The sequence below is a fragment of the Pseudopodoces humilis genome, chromosome 21, assembly GCF_049639895.1.
Source record: "Pseudopodoces humilis isolate 2021_Gansu_Grassland_sample_001 chromosome 21, ASM4963989v1, whole genome shotgun sequence".
Taxonomy (NCBI): Eukaryota; Metazoa; Chordata; class Aves; order Passeriformes; family Paridae; genus Pseudopodoces; species Pseudopodoces humilis.
Genome location: NC_142220.1, coordinates 3723075 through 3741427, shown reverse-complemented (window position 1 = coordinate 3741427; position 18353 = coordinate 3723075). Strand labels below are relative to the sequence as shown.

The 18353-nt window shown below is 44.6% G+C and overlaps 1 protein-coding gene across 3 annotated transcripts in view; it reads left to right on the top strand.

Annotated features, from left to right (window-relative positions):
• RHBDL3 (rhomboid like 3) overlaps positions 1-18353 on the top strand; it is a 60927-nt gene that overhangs the window by 30397 nt on the left and 12177 nt on the right. Inside the window, exons 1-4 of one of the 3 annotated variants that reach the window (XM_088065550.1) lie at positions 2319-2474; positions 6228-6386; positions 14284-14508; positions 15189-15337. In XM_088065550.1, coding sequence (XP_087921676.1) covers positions 2445-2474; positions 6228-6386; positions 14284-14508; positions 15189-15337 — 563 coding nt within the window. In that variant the 5' untranslated portion in view covers positions 2319-2444. Of the gene's footprint in view, positions 1-2318; positions 2475-6227; positions 6387-14283; positions 14509-15188; positions 15338-18353 lie in introns of those variants that run through there. The other 2 variants (XM_088065549.1, XM_088065551.1) reach the window with 2 other exon arrangements.

Sequence of the window (18353 nt, the reverse complement as noted above, 5' to 3'; positions counted from 1 at the left end):
AGTCAAGAAGTTCAGTGTGGTGTCCAGTGGACACTGGCTTTGGAAAGTTTGATAGGTTTCCGCACCTGAAACCTCCCCAGAAGGCCATCTCTGTTCAGTGTCCCTGTGTTGCTTGGCCTGGTGGCTTGGCAACTGCCCTTTGCCATTGTACCCATCATCCAGCCATACTCTGAGTTCTGCACAGCCCTCACTGTGCTGGATCACATGAACACAGGTGTGGTGCCTGTGCCCTATAGATGCAGAGGTCACAACACCACACAAGTCTGTGGGCTCACTCCAGTAATCTTGGCAATACCAAGAATCAAATCTGGCTCCAAGCCCTTTTTCTTGTCTGCCTCAGAACTGAGTAGTGGACACTCCTGAATCTTCTGATTCTCTCATTCTTGTTGGATCTGTGCTTCCACTGTCTGTTTAGATGAAGTGCTTCTGCAGAAGGTAGCAACAGATGGTAGTAATGTAGGTCCCTTCCTTGTCTTTATGCCTAAGACAGTAGGAGAAATAAATAAGAACAGAAATGCCTCTATAGATTGACCAACTAGCTCATGAACCCAGTCTTTCAGGCTATTCTGCTCCTCAAGGAAAAGGAAATCTTACACCAGCCCCCTCCATCTCCACTTTGCCATGTGCTGCATGCAGAGACACACTTGCCCAAATCCAGGTGACAGGCTTTCTTCTGTGGAGTGCCTCCTGGCCTAGGTGAGTGCTGAGCTGGGCAGCTCCGTGCTCTCACTGCAGCTTTCTTGGGGAGTAGGTGTGTTTGGGAGCACTGCTTGGAGAGGAAATATCCTCTGTACTTAAAAGCAATCTGGCTTTTGAGAGCTCAGTGATGTTCCCAGCCCTCGGGTTCACCTCAGGTCAAAGCAATCTAGCATGCCCTAAAAGTACTGCTGGACAGCCCTTAATCACTTTATATTGTCTGGGCAGTGGTGAGTAAATTCATTATTTACAGGGGAGGCGAGTGTGCCAGCAGTAATGTTTCACCATGTGTGTTCAGGCAGCTCCGATGAGGTGACTTTAAATGGTGGGAAGCTAGATTTCAGGGTGGAGGAATATGCACTTACCTCTGGCTGGCCTTCCTCTCTGTTGGATCAGGGTTTCTCACATGCACTTCTCATCTCTGGAAGAGAGAGCAGGATCATTAAGCATCACTAGATTGCAGAGACTATGCCACCTAAAATCTGAGTTCTATCCAGCAAAGCTCAGCATGGTTTCTGAAATACTGGGAGATGAAAAGATGTTGCATGTATTTGACTCTCCCTTTCCAGTGGAAAAGGGCCTACATGTAAATAAGAAACAGGCCAATTATTGAGAGCTCCTTTCTGGTGGGAAATGAACTGGGAGTTGTCATTTCTATATAATAGGGAGGAGAAGCTAAAGCTCAGGGCAACTTCTTTGCAGAATCTCCTAGTCTGGAGCAGAGCTGGGGTCAGTGCCAGGAGGCCTGATACTGCCAGGCCAGTCTCTCCCAAAAGTGAAGACACAACCAGACCTAAGAATGATTCAGATTTTAAGGAACTGGTCCAACTCAAGGCCAATTTCCAAATTAGATGAAGTTGCTTGGAGCCTTGCCGATTGGAAAGACAACAGTGGCTTTGGTGATGTTGAGACAAAGCCCTTCAATGAGGCAACTATGGGTAGTAGCAAACTGTTCCTGCAATCCTGAAGCCAGCCAAGGATCCTCCTGTTGTGCCCAGTTCAGCTGTTGACTCTCCAGCTGCTCTGATAGCCCTGAGGGCTGTTTGCCATGGGGAGAGGAGCAGCTGGCTGCACTCTGAAATGTCTGAGTTTTCCCAAGATACTCATTGTCTGTCTGCGGCACCAGCCTCCACCCTACTTGCTCACTCAACCGTGGCTGATGTGTCTTTAATTAAAGAAGAGAAACAATTTGAGATTTTATTTTCTTTCCTCAACTGAAGTTCCTCTTTTCATCACAGTTTGTGAGGCCCCCTCATCTTACTTTTGTCTTATAGTTTTGCTATGGGACCTTTCATTTGTGAGTGTCTCCTCTAATATAAGGAAGAAACAGGAGAAAAACAGCTTGTTGTGGGCCAGGGAATTAAGATCCTGGGTCAGATGGCTGCTACGGTCATTAACATATTTACATTTTTGCTTAAGAGCCTGGTTGAGGATCAAGGGAGTTAAGGGCGATTGTCATTGAAATGCGGAGGAAACCTTGCATGAAATTGCCGTTAGTGTCTGGGGGGACGAGGCGGGGCAAACGGCTTCCTCATCCCTGATCACTTGTCTGCCTGTCCCTGGACAGGCAGAAGGAGCTGCACTGAGGGAAGGCACCGTGGTGCCTGTGCTGTGGGAGCTTTTCTCCCCGTGGGGTTGGAGCCAGGCTCAGCACAGCCCTGTTGCTGCCTCCAGGCCCTGTCTGTCCTCGGGTGAGACCCTGATGCTCGGCTGGACTTGTGGGACAGCTGGCCCCAAAGGAGATCGTCATGGATAAATGCATGAAGCGGCTAGCAAAGGTCAGTTGCCTCTTTTATAATTGATGGAGCTGAATGTTTTGAGTCTACTGTCACATGTTTTTGCACTGGTGTGTCACCTGGAGTGTTGTGTGTAGTTTTGGGTGTCACCTTATGAAAAAGACATGAAGCTGTGAGAGAGCGTCCAAGAATGATGCAGAGTCTTGAGGGGAAGCTGTGTGAGGTCATTTGGTTTGTTCAGCCTGGAGGAGACTGAGGAGAAACCTCACTGTGGTCTTCAGCATCCTCATGAGAGACAGTGAAGGGGCAGGTTTTGATCTCTTTGCTCTATGACCAGTGACAGAACTCAAAGAAACAGCTAGAGCTGAGTTGGGGAGAGGTTTAGGTTGGATATCTAAGGGTGGTTGTGCACTGGAACAGGCTCCTTAGGGCTGTTGTCACAGCACTGGGCCTGTTTGAGTTCAAGAAACATTTGGACAATGCTCTTGGGCACATGATGGGATTCTTGGGCTATCCTGCATTGGGCCAGGAGCTGTATGGAGCATGGAGGACTTGATTCTGATGGGTCTGTTCTAACTCGGCACATTCTGTGATGCTGTGATTTGCCATGTGTAGGGACATGGGATATGCAGGATTTGCTCAACCCCTTGATTTTTGTGTATAGCTGTGATACCAGAAAAAGGGTTTGAAGCAGTTTGGGGTATTGGTATGGATTTTGAGTGGTGACAGATGAGATTTTTGTATGCTTTTTATAGAGAAATGTTATACAATTAAAAGAATTGTTTAAACATAAATAAGATGACTTCCTTACAGCTGGGGCTGGCAGTAAAACATTCTGCTCCAGGTTGTGGAACCTGTGCTCTGGCCGTGCTCTGAAGCATTTGAGTTCAGATGTTAGTTGTTCATTGTTTGTCTCTTACGCTCATATTGTTCAGATCCACTGTTTTACTTCAAACTTTTTTCTAATTATTATCATTAACATAGTTCCAAAAAATAATTATATATAATAACATGGAAGAGGAGAAGAGACTCGATAGCCAAATTACACTGTAGAAAACACCAGCTACCTTCTGCCACTGCTTTGATTTTTGTGGAGCAAGCAGCAAGACTTCAGTGAGCTGAAGAGGGAATGCTGTGCCTATTGGTGTGAGAAAGAAGCAGATTCCCTGGTAGCCACCAGACAGATACAGCTTCAGCTGTGCCTTTGGAAGCCAGCAGCCAGTAACAGCAACATCCTGAGTGACAGGATGTATCAGCTCCAGCACTAGTGAGTCTGAAGTAATTTCAGACTTTTGAAATGTTTCCTTGTGGGCTGGTTTGAAGCTCTGAAGTGGTTGTGTAATTTCTGTTCTTGGTTACAAAATGCTTCTTTTTGGAAGGCTTTAAAGCAGAACAAAGTCTGGGAAAAGTGGTTTGTGATCTCAGCAGCCCTTTTGTTCTCTGGGGGCTTGTGTGCTTCAGCTCTGTATCTCTTCTGCCCTTTGAAGGAATAGCTGTGTTCCCTGGGGCTGCAGCCCTTGGTCTTTCCTACAAAGTCAATAATCATATGGCATGGGGAGAGTCCCACACTTTGGGTTCTGACCCTGGCCCTCAAAGTAGAGAGGTACTTAAGCCTTCAAGGAGCAAATGGTTTTTTCCTAGACAAACTAGATTCTGACATTTTAAATATCAGGATCAGTTGAAGTGGTGCAGTTAAGTAAGATGTTGGTCAGGTCAAATGTTTTTGGGAAACAGGGATGAACAAAGCAGTGTCTATGGGGTTGCAGGTCTTAGATCCATTCACTGAATGACTCATCTCCCAGGTCCTACAAATTCCCCTTGAGAAAGGTCATCCCAGGTATTGTGCTAATAATACTTTATTTCCTGGGTATATGTGTCCAGGATTGGGCACCACAAATAGGCTGGTCTGAGAGTCAAAGCAAGAGCCAAAACTCATCAGAGCTGAGCCTGAGTGCAGAAGCCCTGACTTTTGGGGTTGGTTTTAGTATTTGATCTGTTAACTCAAAGCATCAGAGTGAGCTGGAGTAGGGGAGTTAACTTCTCCAGGGATTAATATTAAGCCTTTGTTTAACAGTAAACAGCTGATGAAATCTACCTTTGGCTCTGGGAGCCATCTGTCAGGGTGGTACATCCAGGCCACCTCACAAGGGCAGGACAACCTTTGGCAGAGAACAGGAGAGAGTGCCCAGCTCTTACTGTCCACAGGTCACTTGGTTTATCTTGTTTCGTGAATCCACTTGTCCTCCAGCAGCTCCTTTAAAGAGGGGCTGCTGCTTTGACCAAAGGCAGACAGCCCTACTCCAGCAAAGGAGCTGTGGCCTCCCCTCCTCAGGTTATACAGCTCCTCCTCAGCCCAGCAGCTGGGGAGAGCCGAGGACAAAAGTGTTCAGACCAGAAGGAGATGGAGCCAGATCCTCACACATGGGGACTGCAGCCTCTAAGCAAGCAGCCCGTGCCTGAGGCTGGTGTGTTTTATAGCTGTTCTGCTTGCTGCAGAGCCATGCCAGCCCTGTTGCTGGCAGGCTGCATCCTCTGCCACATCCTCATTCCCACCTCCTCCCTTGCCAAGACAGCCTGTACTCCACTGTGTCTGATCAGAGGCCCGGCGCCTGTTCAACTTTTGTTCTCTGTTAGGAAAGACTGAGGATTGTCAGGACCTTTATGGCTCTGCCAAGACCCTATTATGTCCCAAATGTTTCCATGAAAAGACTCCCTCCTGACCACCCTGCCCCCTGACAGCCATTCAATCCAGCCAACAAGCTTGATATCATTATCTACAAAAAGAGGCCAGTGAGCACCAGGGTCCTCACAGCCAAGTTTGGGAAATCAAAGGCAAAATCTCCCAGCAACAGAGAACTGGTAGAGATCAGACTGCACCAGGGCTAGTGCAGGCTGGTCTGGCAGCTTGCAGCCACTAGTTTTCCAAGCACATCAGAAACATGCTCGGCATGGTGCCAGCACTGGCTTTGTCAGGGCTGAGGCTGTGCCCTATGAGCTGGCAGCCCCTCACAGAGTGCCCTAGAGGCCACTGGAACAGTCACAAGTTTGGACAGCCTTGTAAAGATGTCTCTTTTAATCAGTGGGGTTTCTAAATTAGCCACTTAGGCTCAGGGAAAACAGTGATGTTTTTGGTCAGAGTGGGATTCACTCCAGATCTCACCTGGGACTTTCCTTCTAATGACTCTGGTTTATATTCTCAAAATGGCATGTGGCTGCCTTGTTACTTCTAGTTTGACATGGTGTTCATCTGCTTTGCTCCCTGTCCAAAGATTTTCTTCCCCAACTGTCTTAAAATAGCTCTTCAGTAGTGAAAGTATTTAACAGACTGAAGGCATCTGTAGAGATGATCTGGAAAGGTGACTGTCAGAAACACTGAGCATGGAAAGGGCTTGAGGAGGGATAGCATATTGTATTAGGTGGAATTGTATTAGGAAACAGAGGAGTAAAACTCTTTTCAGTGCATTTTATCTCACAAACTGCATCTCTGTTTTGCTTGATGTTCCAGATAGAAAGAGACATAAAAATTAGACAAGAGAAATGATGATGCAGAGGGAAGAAAGGTGAAGGGAGCTGATGTAGCTGAAGCTTGGGTGGAGATGGGATGGTGGTGCCTGGACTCACCCCTCTCTGCAGCAGGGTACTTTCTAGTCCCTGGGTGATTGCAGGGCAGTGTCACCAAAGCCTAGAACAGCACCTAGGTCCCTGTGGGTCTGCAGTAGGTGATAAATGCATAGGAGGACAGAGTTGTGTGTAACATGGGATTGTTAATTATGGCACTCTCCCCTCCTGTCCCAGTTTGATCCTGACAACACTGGCTACATCAGCACTGAGAAGTTTCGCTCCCTTCTCCAGAGACACGGCTCGGAGCTGGACCCCCACAAGCTGGAGGTCCTGCTAGCCCTGGCAGACAGCAACTCTGAGGGGAGGATCTGCTACCAGGACTTCGTCAACCTGGTGAGTGTTCTAGCTGGCAGGGTCTGTCAGTCCTTGGCCCTGCTTAAAACATGGGCTGCTGAGGGACAATGTCTGTCTCTTTCCCTCCCTTTATTAACACCAGTGTTTGCTGCATCACATTCTGCATGGACTTGCTGAAGCATTCAGTGGTGACCGAATGCTTCAGCAGGAGTCAAATTGCCTCTGATTTTTCCAGGGAAACAAATTTGCATGGAAAGGAACTGTGGGAGCTGTAGTAAGATCATGAAGCAATGGCTGCTGCTAGTTTTGAGGTTTTTGCTCTCAGTATCAGTTGCTAGCTGCTGTAATGAACCACTTGTTTGCAAGCAAAGGTCTGTGAGTCTGGATGTCTCCTGTTTTATCTAGAGATTTCACCACTTCCAGACAAAAATACATAGATAATGTTGTGTTGACGTGCTAGGTGGAGTTGTATTGCACTGCTGTAGGCATCAACGGCAACAAGGATAAAGTGTTTCTAGGTCACGTTCATTTTATCCCAGGTGAGGTGTCTCAGAGTGCATGAGTCATGATCTTGATGCTTCTCTATCTCTACTAATAAGTCAATTAGTGAAGGGATTGCTCTGTTTCTTGTCAAGGCAGTTTGTTGAGTCAACACAATTGTAGACATGTGTTGTCAGGCACCCAGGATGGCTTAGAAATGTTGTTTGCAAGGTATCTTGGACACTGGCCATTCAGGGGCTTTGTCTTGTTCTTGCTCTGTCATTGAACACCTGAATCCCAGCAGATTTAGTGCAATGTTAATATAAGCCTGGGTGACAAAGAGGAATGGAAGTTAGTGACATCTCTGACGTTTCTCTGGAAAGCTGGATGTGTCCTTGATGCAGAGTACAGTAATTTGCAGTGTGCTGTTCAGACAACGTGGGGATTTGATCCCTTCATTTTTCATGGTCACTCATGCATGTGTTCTTGGTTTAGAAAGGAAATGTCTTGCATATGTCCTATTTTTACATTAATTAGAAAAGTATGATAACATGGCCTAGCTCTCAAGGACCTAGGTCATGACCTCCATCAGGCTGTGGGCAGTGTCAAGGTGAAGTTACTTTGTTGGAATGACATAAACCTGCTGTATCTAACTGGGCTGTCTTGTAAGCCCCTTGCCTGTGTCTAGATACACAGCAAAATAAATGCAGCAACTCTTAAAAAGCTCACACAGTGTGAGGTTTTCCTCAGCTCCAGCATAACAAACACTGTGGTCTTCAGTGCTCAGCAGAGTATTTATAGTAACAGCGGCTTGTTCCACAGTTGGGGATATTCAAAGTACCGTGTAAGCATTCACTAATTGGGCTGCACAACACTTAGGTAGCAGGAAGAGGCATCATCAAATTTCTTTTGCAGAAATGATGGCCTAGGGCCAGCCAACACATTGGCAACAGGCTCAGGAATAGAACTGGGCTTTTTCCTCTCTCCTCGCTCCACAGGGCTCAGGAGCAGCACAAGCTAATGAGAGGTAGGTGGGAGGTGAAATGCTTGGACATTCTCCTCCTTTGGGAATAGGAGGCTTTGCCAGCTCACACCCAGCTGATGTGGTTTCTGCAAAACGGCGAATTTCCTTCAGTACTATTGAATGACTCCTATAAAGAAGCCATTGATTTTCCTGTCATCAACCCCTCTATCCTTGTCTGCATTTTTTGCATTTTCTAATCAATAGGCAATGCAAATGCCAAAATATTAAACTACTTAAAAATTACATCTCTCCTCACTTTTCCTCTAGCTTCTATTGATAGCATCCAAACATTTTTTAGGGCTCCTTCTCTTTTCCCTACCTTCTGAACTTTATTATGAACTTCCTGATGGAAAGAAACACAGTTGATACAGAATCACTGTGAAATTAGGGATTTCCTTCACCTCCTAGCTGTCAGTCCTCGATGTGGCGGTGTTTAAGTGCATGTTTGTGCTTGATGATCATTAGCCCTCTCTGCTTTATGCTCAGGTTAATTTGTCTGTTTCAGTAGCTTAGCAAGAGCTGACCTACTGCCAAAAATGATGGTGCTGGGTGTTGGGATGGACAGGCTGACCTTTTGCTAAACCAGGGGCTTTACAAGCATGGCTCTCTGTATGTATGGTTTTCCTTTTCTCCAGCATCATTATGAGCACCAAGAACTCTGCCTGCTCTCTCAGACACTGTGATGTCCAGCTAAAGGACTGCTATTGAGCAAAGCTATGTTGTCCTCTGATATCCAATCTGTTTTTTGGACTTCTAGATACATCAAAAATGTAATTACAGGACTTCTCACCTTAATAATAACATCCATACTTATGTCTGCACTCAACTCAGCAAAGCAACTTAAATTTATGAAATTGAAAGTTTTAAAATATGAACTAGACCTTAGAAAACACTCAGGAAATAAACTGAGAAATTAATAAATTCGGGGAAGTTGAAAACTGCTGGTGTGATCTACAACCAGAAAAGGCTTAAAAAGATAAGATAGGCAACTCATTGGAAAGTACTTCTCCTCTGTGTGTATTAAATGCAGCTCATGTGGTTATAACACACAATGCTGCAATCATAGCCATTTCTGTTTCTGCACTGTGGTTTGTAGTAATGGCAGAAAGCAGTTTCAGATGGGGGTTTCTTATGCTGTGTCTGAGACAGTGCAGAGTAACAAAAGTGTTTCCTGTACAAGTGGGGACATCTCGTGCATCTCTGCTGTCTGGTTGCTTTGCAGCATTGTGGAAAGAGATGCACTGAGAAAATTCTGGCTGTGAGTAGCATGGGTCACAGGAAGAGATAATGAGCAAAGGTGTTTAACTAACTTTGCTACTTTTAGAGAAGAGACAAGCCAGGAGGTAATTATACTTGAGATGTCATTTTCTGGGATTCTTGCTGAACAGCAGTTTATGTTGGCAGTCCTGGATTACTTCATATAATATCCTGTGGACTGTAATAGAGCTTGCAGAAAGTAGTAAGCTCTGAGACGGAGTTCATGTGACTTGGGAAAAACAAAACACTGCTGCTTCCAACAGAAATGTTTAGCTGTGGCTTTGTAGCAACTTGAAGCTGATGTAGCATCTCAGCAATGAACAAAATATATCAACTAATTAAATGCACATCTTTTATTTTCCAGATGAAGAATCACCACTTTCTTTGCTTTCCCTGGCTTTGCTGGCTTCTAAGGGACAGGCTAATTCAACCTAATTTTTAATGTGAACAACACACAATTTTGAAGCACTGTGTAACAATGTTATTTTAACCACAATGTTAGTCTTGTCCTGAAAGCAATGCTCTTTCAAGTAACCTTGAAATCTCAGTGTTTTACTTTTTGGAAGTGCTGGAAGGCCTAAGCCTGGCACATTTAATAGGAATTGAGCAAAACCTTGAGCAGGAATATTTTTTTTTTTCTCTCCTGCCTCTTTCTTTGAATCCCTAGAGTAAACCACTGCTTGGTCAAACCAGATCAGAATGTTGGTATTTGGTATTCAGGCTTTTTCCCTTTGATACTGTTTGGGAAAGTGCTACCAGGTTGGCTCAGAGGATGTGAACATCTGTGACAGATGAACTTAATGCTGAGATATGCATTTTGGGAAAAGCTGTCTCTACCCACATTAGCATTTTTTAGAAGTGTGGGCAGAGGAAAGGAAATAAATGTGAATCTTGAAAGCAAAATTGATTGGAGAGGTTGCATTTGTAAGTAAAGTGGGTTATAAAACTGGAGCTGGCAGAGGCTTTTAAAAAGCTTGTGTTAACTTCAGATTTAGTGTTCTGTGTCTTGGAGGATCAGAGCTGGAGAGCTGAATGCATTGCCTGTCACAGAGGTGCATGTGTTTAAAAATAGCTTGGGACCAGTCTCAAAGATGCCAATATGTAATGGCCAGAAATCCATGTTTTTTCAAATCTTCTGAGTGAGGCTGAGTAAAACCATAATAAGGGTACTGTGCCCCACACAAGCCATGAATTTGGAGATGGGGGAAATACCACATGACTTGGCTATCGGTTATCTGAGGTAGCCACAGTACTACAGATATCCAAGGAACACAGAGAAAATGGTGTGCCTGTGGGAATGGACAACTTCCTTTGCAAGTTGCAGGTTATCCCAGAGTAATTTTAAAGTGCCATGTGGGCTAAAGAAAAGCAGGGCTTTGTACTTCATCAAAGTTTGTCACTATTATGCTACTCTTGACAGTAAGGACTCATCCTAAATGTTGACGTTTTCAGTGTTGAAGACAGGTTCAGATTCAAGGAAAAATTGTCCTTTTGCACAGAGGTTTCAAAACCAGCCCTTGAGCAGAGCTGTAGCACTAAGCCTTGGTTTGTTTTGGTAGGGTGATACCAAAGGGATACCAGGCAGCACCTGGGTACCTGTCAAGCTCAGCTTGGCTCTTCTTCAAGGGAAATTTATTTCTCTCTGCATAATACCATTTTGCAGGAAGGAAGGACAAAGGGAATGTGTTGTTCCCCACTGCTACCTTCTCTCTCCACATACTGTTTGCTGTACCCATCTGCTTGCAGCTTTAATATGATGCTCATTAAAGAAGTCCTAGATTGATTGCATTAAAAGCAGTGGGATGGGCTGCGCTGGGCTCCTGGAGCCATGATAATATGCAGGCCAACAATGGCCTAGTGTTCATTCAGCTGATGATTAAGTACTTGGCTCATAAATACCAATATTATGTAATTCCAAAATCAAGTCAGCAAATTGTGACCATATGCGAGACTCTGTTTGGGAAGATTTGAGTCTTCCAAAGTCAGTCTGAAGAGCAAAACAGATTTCTCATCAAAATTGGTGAGAACAGCAATAGCGACTTAATCCTCTGTCTCTCCTCATGCCCATCTCTGCTTGATCCAAAGGCCTGTGGGGTCATGTAAGTAGGGCCAGGACTGCTGTGTTTGCTTGAGCCCTGGCAGTCAGCTGTGCTGACTCTTTGGAGATCATCTCCTGCTTGGTGCCACAGGCAATGCGTGCAGGTGGGGACCAGCAAGATATCTCCTTCCTGAGAGGCCTGATGTTAACAAGGGCTCAGTACGTCCACTCATCCACAACTTGTGGGATTGTGGGGGCTTTTCAGCACATCTGACACACTTCTGACACTGTGTTCCTGCCTCATCAGGGTGTAAAAACCACGCCAAGACTGCAGCATGTAGAGGGAATCTGGATCTTCTTTCCGTGTTCTTTGTTCTAAAGAAGATCTGGCAAATATTTCCATGTCTCTTCCATGTTAGCTTCTGTGTGGGGTGTCAAACGTCCTGTGGTTTATTTTCCTCTCTGGAAGGAGGAAGGCAGAGCTTTCTGTTGAACAGTAGTCCAATTTTCCACCTCTTCAGGAGAGCCAGTGGAGGCTTTGGTCATCTGAGGTATGACTTACAGTGATCCTGCAATATTTTGCTCTTAAATCTAAGAAGACCTTTCCCTTCTGTTTTATTGTTAGTATGTTGAGTATATGTTAGTATGTTGTACCTTCACAAACGTCATGGTGATGAATTTGCAGTTCCCCTGGCTGTTTTCTGGGCTCCATGGGCAGCACAAACATTATTGTAGAGAGGACACTGGACTGATGGGGCTGTGCTGAGTTCAGGTGATTGAACTGAGCCAGTCCCTTGTGTCATACTCTATAGTAACAGATAGTTCAGGGGTGCCTCTGTCAGGATCCTCTGCTCAACAGATGCAAAGAAATCTTTGAGCCTAACCATGGACATCAGCAGCCTTTGGCGTTTCCTGCCCATCTCCCTCGGCAGTCTCTGCACTGATGAGGTGATCATCTGCTGAGGGTGGCCAGCACTTCTTGATACTGAACTGAAATGATGATTTTCCTTGACTCTGGAAATGATTATATTTTCCACTGAAGTGCTGCAGCACTGTTTTGTGGTAGGCAGGAAATCCCATTTATCACTGTAATTGGAATAAGCAGATCAGCAGTTCCAGTCAACTGTCTGGTGTCTTCAGGCAAGTTTATAGTTTCAGTCTGAATTTATTCTTCCCCATAAGAGGGGCAAAGCCTGAGAGAAAAGAATGAACTTTTTGAGGGAGCACATGCAGAGCATCTCTGAAAGGCTGTTCTGAGCTAACCTGGAGTGAAGCTTTCTTCTTTGGACACAGCGAGGTCATTAGGTGGCTAGAAGTATCTTTGAAACAGAGGCACATCTCTTGCCTACCAAAAGGCATCTCACATGCTAAGCCTTGTACCTGTTGGATGTTTCTATATGAAAATATTCTATTTCAGTATGAACAGGCTTTCTTAATGCAACAGAAGACCATAACAATTTTTTCCTTGTCGTCTTCCTTAGTTTTAGATACAGGTTTTTGGATGATGCACTTGAGAAGACTGATAGAGAAACCTTGTGGACATTTTTTTTCTTCTCTGTTTTTCTGTGCTTTTTTCCAAGAAATGTTCTTTTACAAGTGTTTTCTGAATGAGCAAAGGAAAGAGAGAGCAAAGGAGAAATATGAAAATGGAGAGAGTTGTTAGGGAAAAACATCTCACTGAAACAGCTCAAAGAGAACAATAACAATAAATTTTTCCCCAGGTTAAAAAAAATGTAAGAACATCAACTGATGGTCAGTGCTTCTCTGTGTTGGAGGTACAGGCTACAAACAAAGGCTAAGGAGGGATGGGGCAGAGTGGGTAGCAGTGCCATCACCTCAGATGGCCCCTTGCCTTCCTCCAGTGATTAACAGGAGGTGACTCCCGGCAGTGATTACTGTGTTTAAGCAGCTTGGTCAGCTTGGAGCAATTCCCTGACTGCCTGGGCACTGAAAGCACAAGCTCTGGGCTTTGCTGGCTTTGGGATTTTGGCTGAAACCAGCATGATCCAACCAGCAAGACAACTGGAAGCCAGTGCTGTTGAGTGTCATCTCTTGCTTTGCTCTGGGAGGCTGGAGGTGCTGGTGGTTTGAGAGCAGTTAGCAGTTTTATCAGAAGAAGGACCAGGCTGTTGTGTTTGCTTTACTGCGTGTTACAGTAGAAAGTCCCCCTGCAGCAGCCTGTGTACACAGTGAGCCTTTGGAGCTCCCTGCCAAAGATTCAGCCAGTACAGTTCAGACAGTGGCTCTAATGCAGCAGGTTTGTTTGACATCAGGGCTAATTAACAATTACACAAATCTTTGAGCAAGCTCTTTCAGACCTGGTTTGTTCCCCCGCCCCCAGCAGGCTAAGCAGAAGATTCCATCTGCCTAATTTGCAAATGCAATTGCTTTAATTATGCATCCAAACTAGGAAAGTGTATGCTTAAAAAGATAGACAGCTAAATCTATGCAGGTAAGGTGATAATGCATATACAAATTAGCTGTGCCTGTGCCATCTCAGAACCTGCCCCCTCTGAGGATAACTTATGAAAGAAGCCTTGTAAAGACTTGCAAGATTATGGGAGCTAAGACAGCCTGTACAGCCGATTTAATTTGTTGTTTGGTGCTGTTGTTCAGGCAGTTTTGTTTTACACAAAGAGATAATTTTCTTTGCCCAGAGCTAACTCCTGCCACAAGAGTTAGATACTCGTGAAAGTACACAAGAGTGCACTGCTGCTACATATGAGACATTTTCTGCCCCAAGACTGCAGGTAAGTGTGATAGAGCAGGGGGAGCAGAGGGAAGGAGGACACAGAAATATGGATTGTGAAAACTGATGGTGAAGACAGTGCATGGAAGGCTGGAGAATGGGCCATAGAGCTCAGCCAGGTGCATCAGCAGCCTCTGCTCTGCCTTGCCAGAGTTCTATCCTGACCTCATTTATTGGCATCATAATGGCAGACCGTGGTACTGGTTTTCCTTAAAACACCAAGTAAGTCACTCTGTCATTGTCCCGAGACTTGCTTCCTAAAGCTCAGCCTGGTGGTGGTTTTCCTGCCTTCCCGGATCTGGTGCTGCCAAGCTGGCACTATTCTCCCTGATGATTGTGCCAGGCCTTGCTTTCTTACTCATGGTTTCTTACGTTCCCTTTTACCCAGATGAGCAACAAAAGGTCCAACAGCTTCCGCCAAGCCATCCTGCAGGGGAACAGGAGGCTGTGCAGCAAGGCCCTGCTGGAGGAGACGGGGCTGAGCCTCTCACAGAGGCTGATCAGGCATGTGGCGTACGAGACGCTCCCGCGGGAGATCGACCGCAAGTGGTACTACGACAGCTACACCTGCTGCCCCCCGCCCTGGTTCATGATCACCATCACTATTGTAGAGGCGAGTACCCTCCCTGGGAACCTCCCCACACTGCCAAAGGCTCTGCTGGGACACCATCAAGGGTTATAAAGGGACTTGTTCAGACCTGGACAAGGGCAGATGTGAAGCTGGTGGCCATTTTTGGTTGCCTGTTGGGGTGTGTTTAAGTGGAGACTGTGATCTTCTCATTGGAACAATTTGTGTATGGGACTACCCAGTTTGGGAAACTAGAGCAAAACTGTTTAGGGAGTGAAAACAGGACAGCTCTAGAGAAATGGATAGGTCAATGGAATTAAAGATTTCTATACAGCTACCTCTGTTCTGTGAGGAGAAAGAAAAAGGAGGGGAGAGGACCTCTGGTTTAAATACTCTGACCTGCCCATGTGTTGTCCAAATGAGATCTTTGTACATTTGCTGAGCAATGTGCTCAAGTAAGTACAGAGTAGGATATGACTCTGATAGTGGAGTGCTGTCTGGGGGCAGGTTCCTCTGTCTCAGGGGCTGGTGTGTTACAGAAGACCACAAATACAGTTATATCAATGTGTTGCAGGTTCCTCAAAATGGAATTTTCATGTGTGAAGCTGTCAAATGGGAGAAAAGTTTTTGTATATATTACTTTTTTTCTCCGTTATTTTGAGCTAAAAAGTACTTTTTGGTGAGAAAAGGCATTTTCTAACCAATTAATATCTCTGCTCTTCTAGGTTGCCTTTTTTCTTTACAATGGAGTGGTCTTAGACAGATTTGTGCTGCAAGTCAGCCACCCCTTGTACCTGAAGAATGCATTGCTGTACCATCCCCAGCTTCGGGCCCAGGCTTGGAGGTATCTAACCTACATATTCATGCATGCAGGGTGAGTACTTACAAACAGTTCAGGTTCCCCAGAGAGAATGAGGAAGTGATAGGATCAGCTCAGAATTAAATTTTTAAAACTCAATTATAAATTGTGTGTAAAAATCTGAAGATGTTATGGAGTGTTGGGCAATGAGGTGCAAACTTTTACAGCTCTCTGAAGGGTCAAGGCAACAAAAGGAATTTAACAGATGCTTCTCTTCTCCCCAGCAGTGCTGGGACCACACTTTCTTCTTACTGTGTACTTCCTAAAACCAGGTCAAAGCCCAGTGTTCCAGTAAAGGAGCTGTGCAGGTGGTAGAACAAGTCTGCAAAGATGCTGGACTGGTGTTTAAAAACTACAGGGTGTTGGAAAAATCAGTTAAATTCCCTGTGCCTGGAACATGTCATCACTTAGTAATGTTCTGTAGGGAATGTTCCCTTCTGTAGGAACTGAGATAATGCCTAGAAGGTTGTATCAAACCTGAACTCCCATTTTGTACACACAGGGCAAACACCAGTGTTCCTGAAGAGTTGACAATCTCAAGTGACCAGATAGACAGAGGCTGGTCCACCTCATGCAAAATGAATGTGCACAGTAAAATTAATCCTCTTTCATCCCATGGGAGGTATTTAGCGACTTGGGAAGAATATACAAGATGTGGGGATTCTACCTCTGTTCTTCTCAGCTGTGCCAGTCCTCACAAAACTCAAATAGATTTAATTGTGTGATGTTTGTGATGCCATGGTGATGAGTGTCACTGGAAGGTTCATCCCTGTACAAAACAAAATTCTACCCCCTCTGAGCAGTTTCTCAGATCATTATCTTCACACATTCCTGGCAGATAATTGCAATTTTCTTTAGTTCTGTCATTGAAAAATGACAGCAACAAGCCTTTTAGCAGCAGTGCAGAGTTTAAAACTGCAAAAGGACCCTTTGTTCTTAAATAGAATGCCTATATTTTCATCAGTCAATGTTCTTCTATGAAAGGCCAGAAAGATCAAGTTGATCTTTGCCTTTTTCCATGTCTCTGATGGAAGACATGCTGCTGGTCTCTTCCCTACCATGGAATAACTTCCATGTGTGTGAATGCCCTGGAGCACAAGATGTGCCCCAGATCCATGGATAAAAACAGATTCTTCCAAAGGAAAGAGTAGGGAAAAGTTTTTAGAATAAACTTCTGAATGTGGCAAAATCTGTCCTCTGCCTGTTGAATCCCTCCAAAGAGCCCATATTACATTGATTTCATCCTGCAAGTGGGGACTGCTGGGCTTAGGTATGAGGCTGGTCACATAAAATGAGAAGTGGAAATTTCTGTCACTGAAAATAGAGGGGAAACTGGGCTTGTAAAAGAAAGAAACAATTTTAACTAATGTTAGTTAATTTGTATTTGGGCTTTCCTTTGATGGTGGTGATGTTTTACCATCACTTCTATGACTACAGATTGCTTTTGGATCCATTGGAGGAGAAACACCTGCACAAGGACAGCTTTCCCAGCATTAAATGCCTTTCTGTGGCATACTTTCCTAACCTGTGCCAGGTCACCCTTGTAGCAGGCAGTTCTCTGGCATTCTTCACACTCACTGGCCAAAAAAATCCCTCAGGTTTGTTTCATCTCTGGCTGGCTCAGAGTGGAACAATGGAAGGTGGTGAGCAGGGGACTCATCATGATGGATTCCAAGTCCTTTAGCTACACAGCCTTTAAAACAATGGAGAGTCCCACTGGAGCAATAAACCTTGTGATTTATCTGCAGTATCTGGAGTTACACTAAATGTTCTTTTATTTCTAACTTCTCTGTGTTAAGCTCCTTTCTTGTGAAGGAAACAGATAAATCTTGGAAAGGTAATAATGTTTTTTAATGGATGCCCATCATTCTCCTCTCATTTGAAAATGTGAGGATAACACAATGCCATGGGTCTATTGTTATCCTGCTTCCAGCTGAGACTTTTAAATGGTAATGTGGACTGCTCCTTAATTTAGTGCACTCTGTCTTTTTTTGAAGAGCAAGTGGCAGCCAGAAGGTGTTTGAGAAGGCAGCAGTTGCTAAGGCTTGGCTGACGGTGCCTCTAGAAAGATTCCAAAAATGTATGGAATTGTGTGTTGGTTCTGATGGAGGGAGCTTTGTCAAGGGCTGAAAAGGCAAAGTTGTAAATTCTGCCCTTCTGTTTTCATGGAAAGCAGACATTGATATCTGAAGTCTACACATTTGTATCATTGCCATAACTAATGACTTGCATTGATGCTCAGTCCCATTTATTTGATCCCAGGGAAGGAGAAAGTCCTTAATAAATCAATGAAATTGTCATTTCAAGAATGACACATTCAGCACTGGCAAAGGGTAATTATATTTTATGGGTTCTTATTGACTCTGGTGCCTTCAAAGCTCTTAGAATGATGGGGAAGAGAAGTGAATGGGCTTGCTCCTGGGAAGTCTTTTAAGAACAGCTGTGAATCAGAGCAGTCACTTCAGAGTCCAGGATAAACTTTGCTGAGCTCTTACAAAAGCTTCCTTTGAAAAATAAGAGCCAGTGCTTTATGTGAAAATGTCAGGTGCCATCTCATGATGTTGACTCTGTGCCAGCCAAAGCTTCTTCCCTCCTCTCTGTGAAAGGGCACTTGGATGTTTTGACTCATCTCAGTGATCTCAGTTTGACCTTTGCTGGTTGTTCCTAATTTAATTCCTGCATTCTGTGAGCATGTGGGATCAGGGCAAGTGCTGACCATGCCCAGTGGCTTCAAAAGGCTTGAGGAAGGCAATAAAAGAACTCAATTGCATGCATCAGTTTCCCATGATAAAAAATTGCTGAGTGTATTGTGCAGGAGGGAAATTCGTCTTTGGAGAGAAATTAGATGGAAACAAACTTATTAAGATATCAGGAGAGGGCTGTTTTCTGCAGTATCATTCCTAGCACTTCTTTGCAGTCCAACTTTAAAATTCTCATTTATGAGACTGTTCTGTCATTACTGCATCTCACCACCAGTGTTTTTCTCTGCTGTATATGGGAAATTGCTATGGTAACATAAAAAAGATCAAAA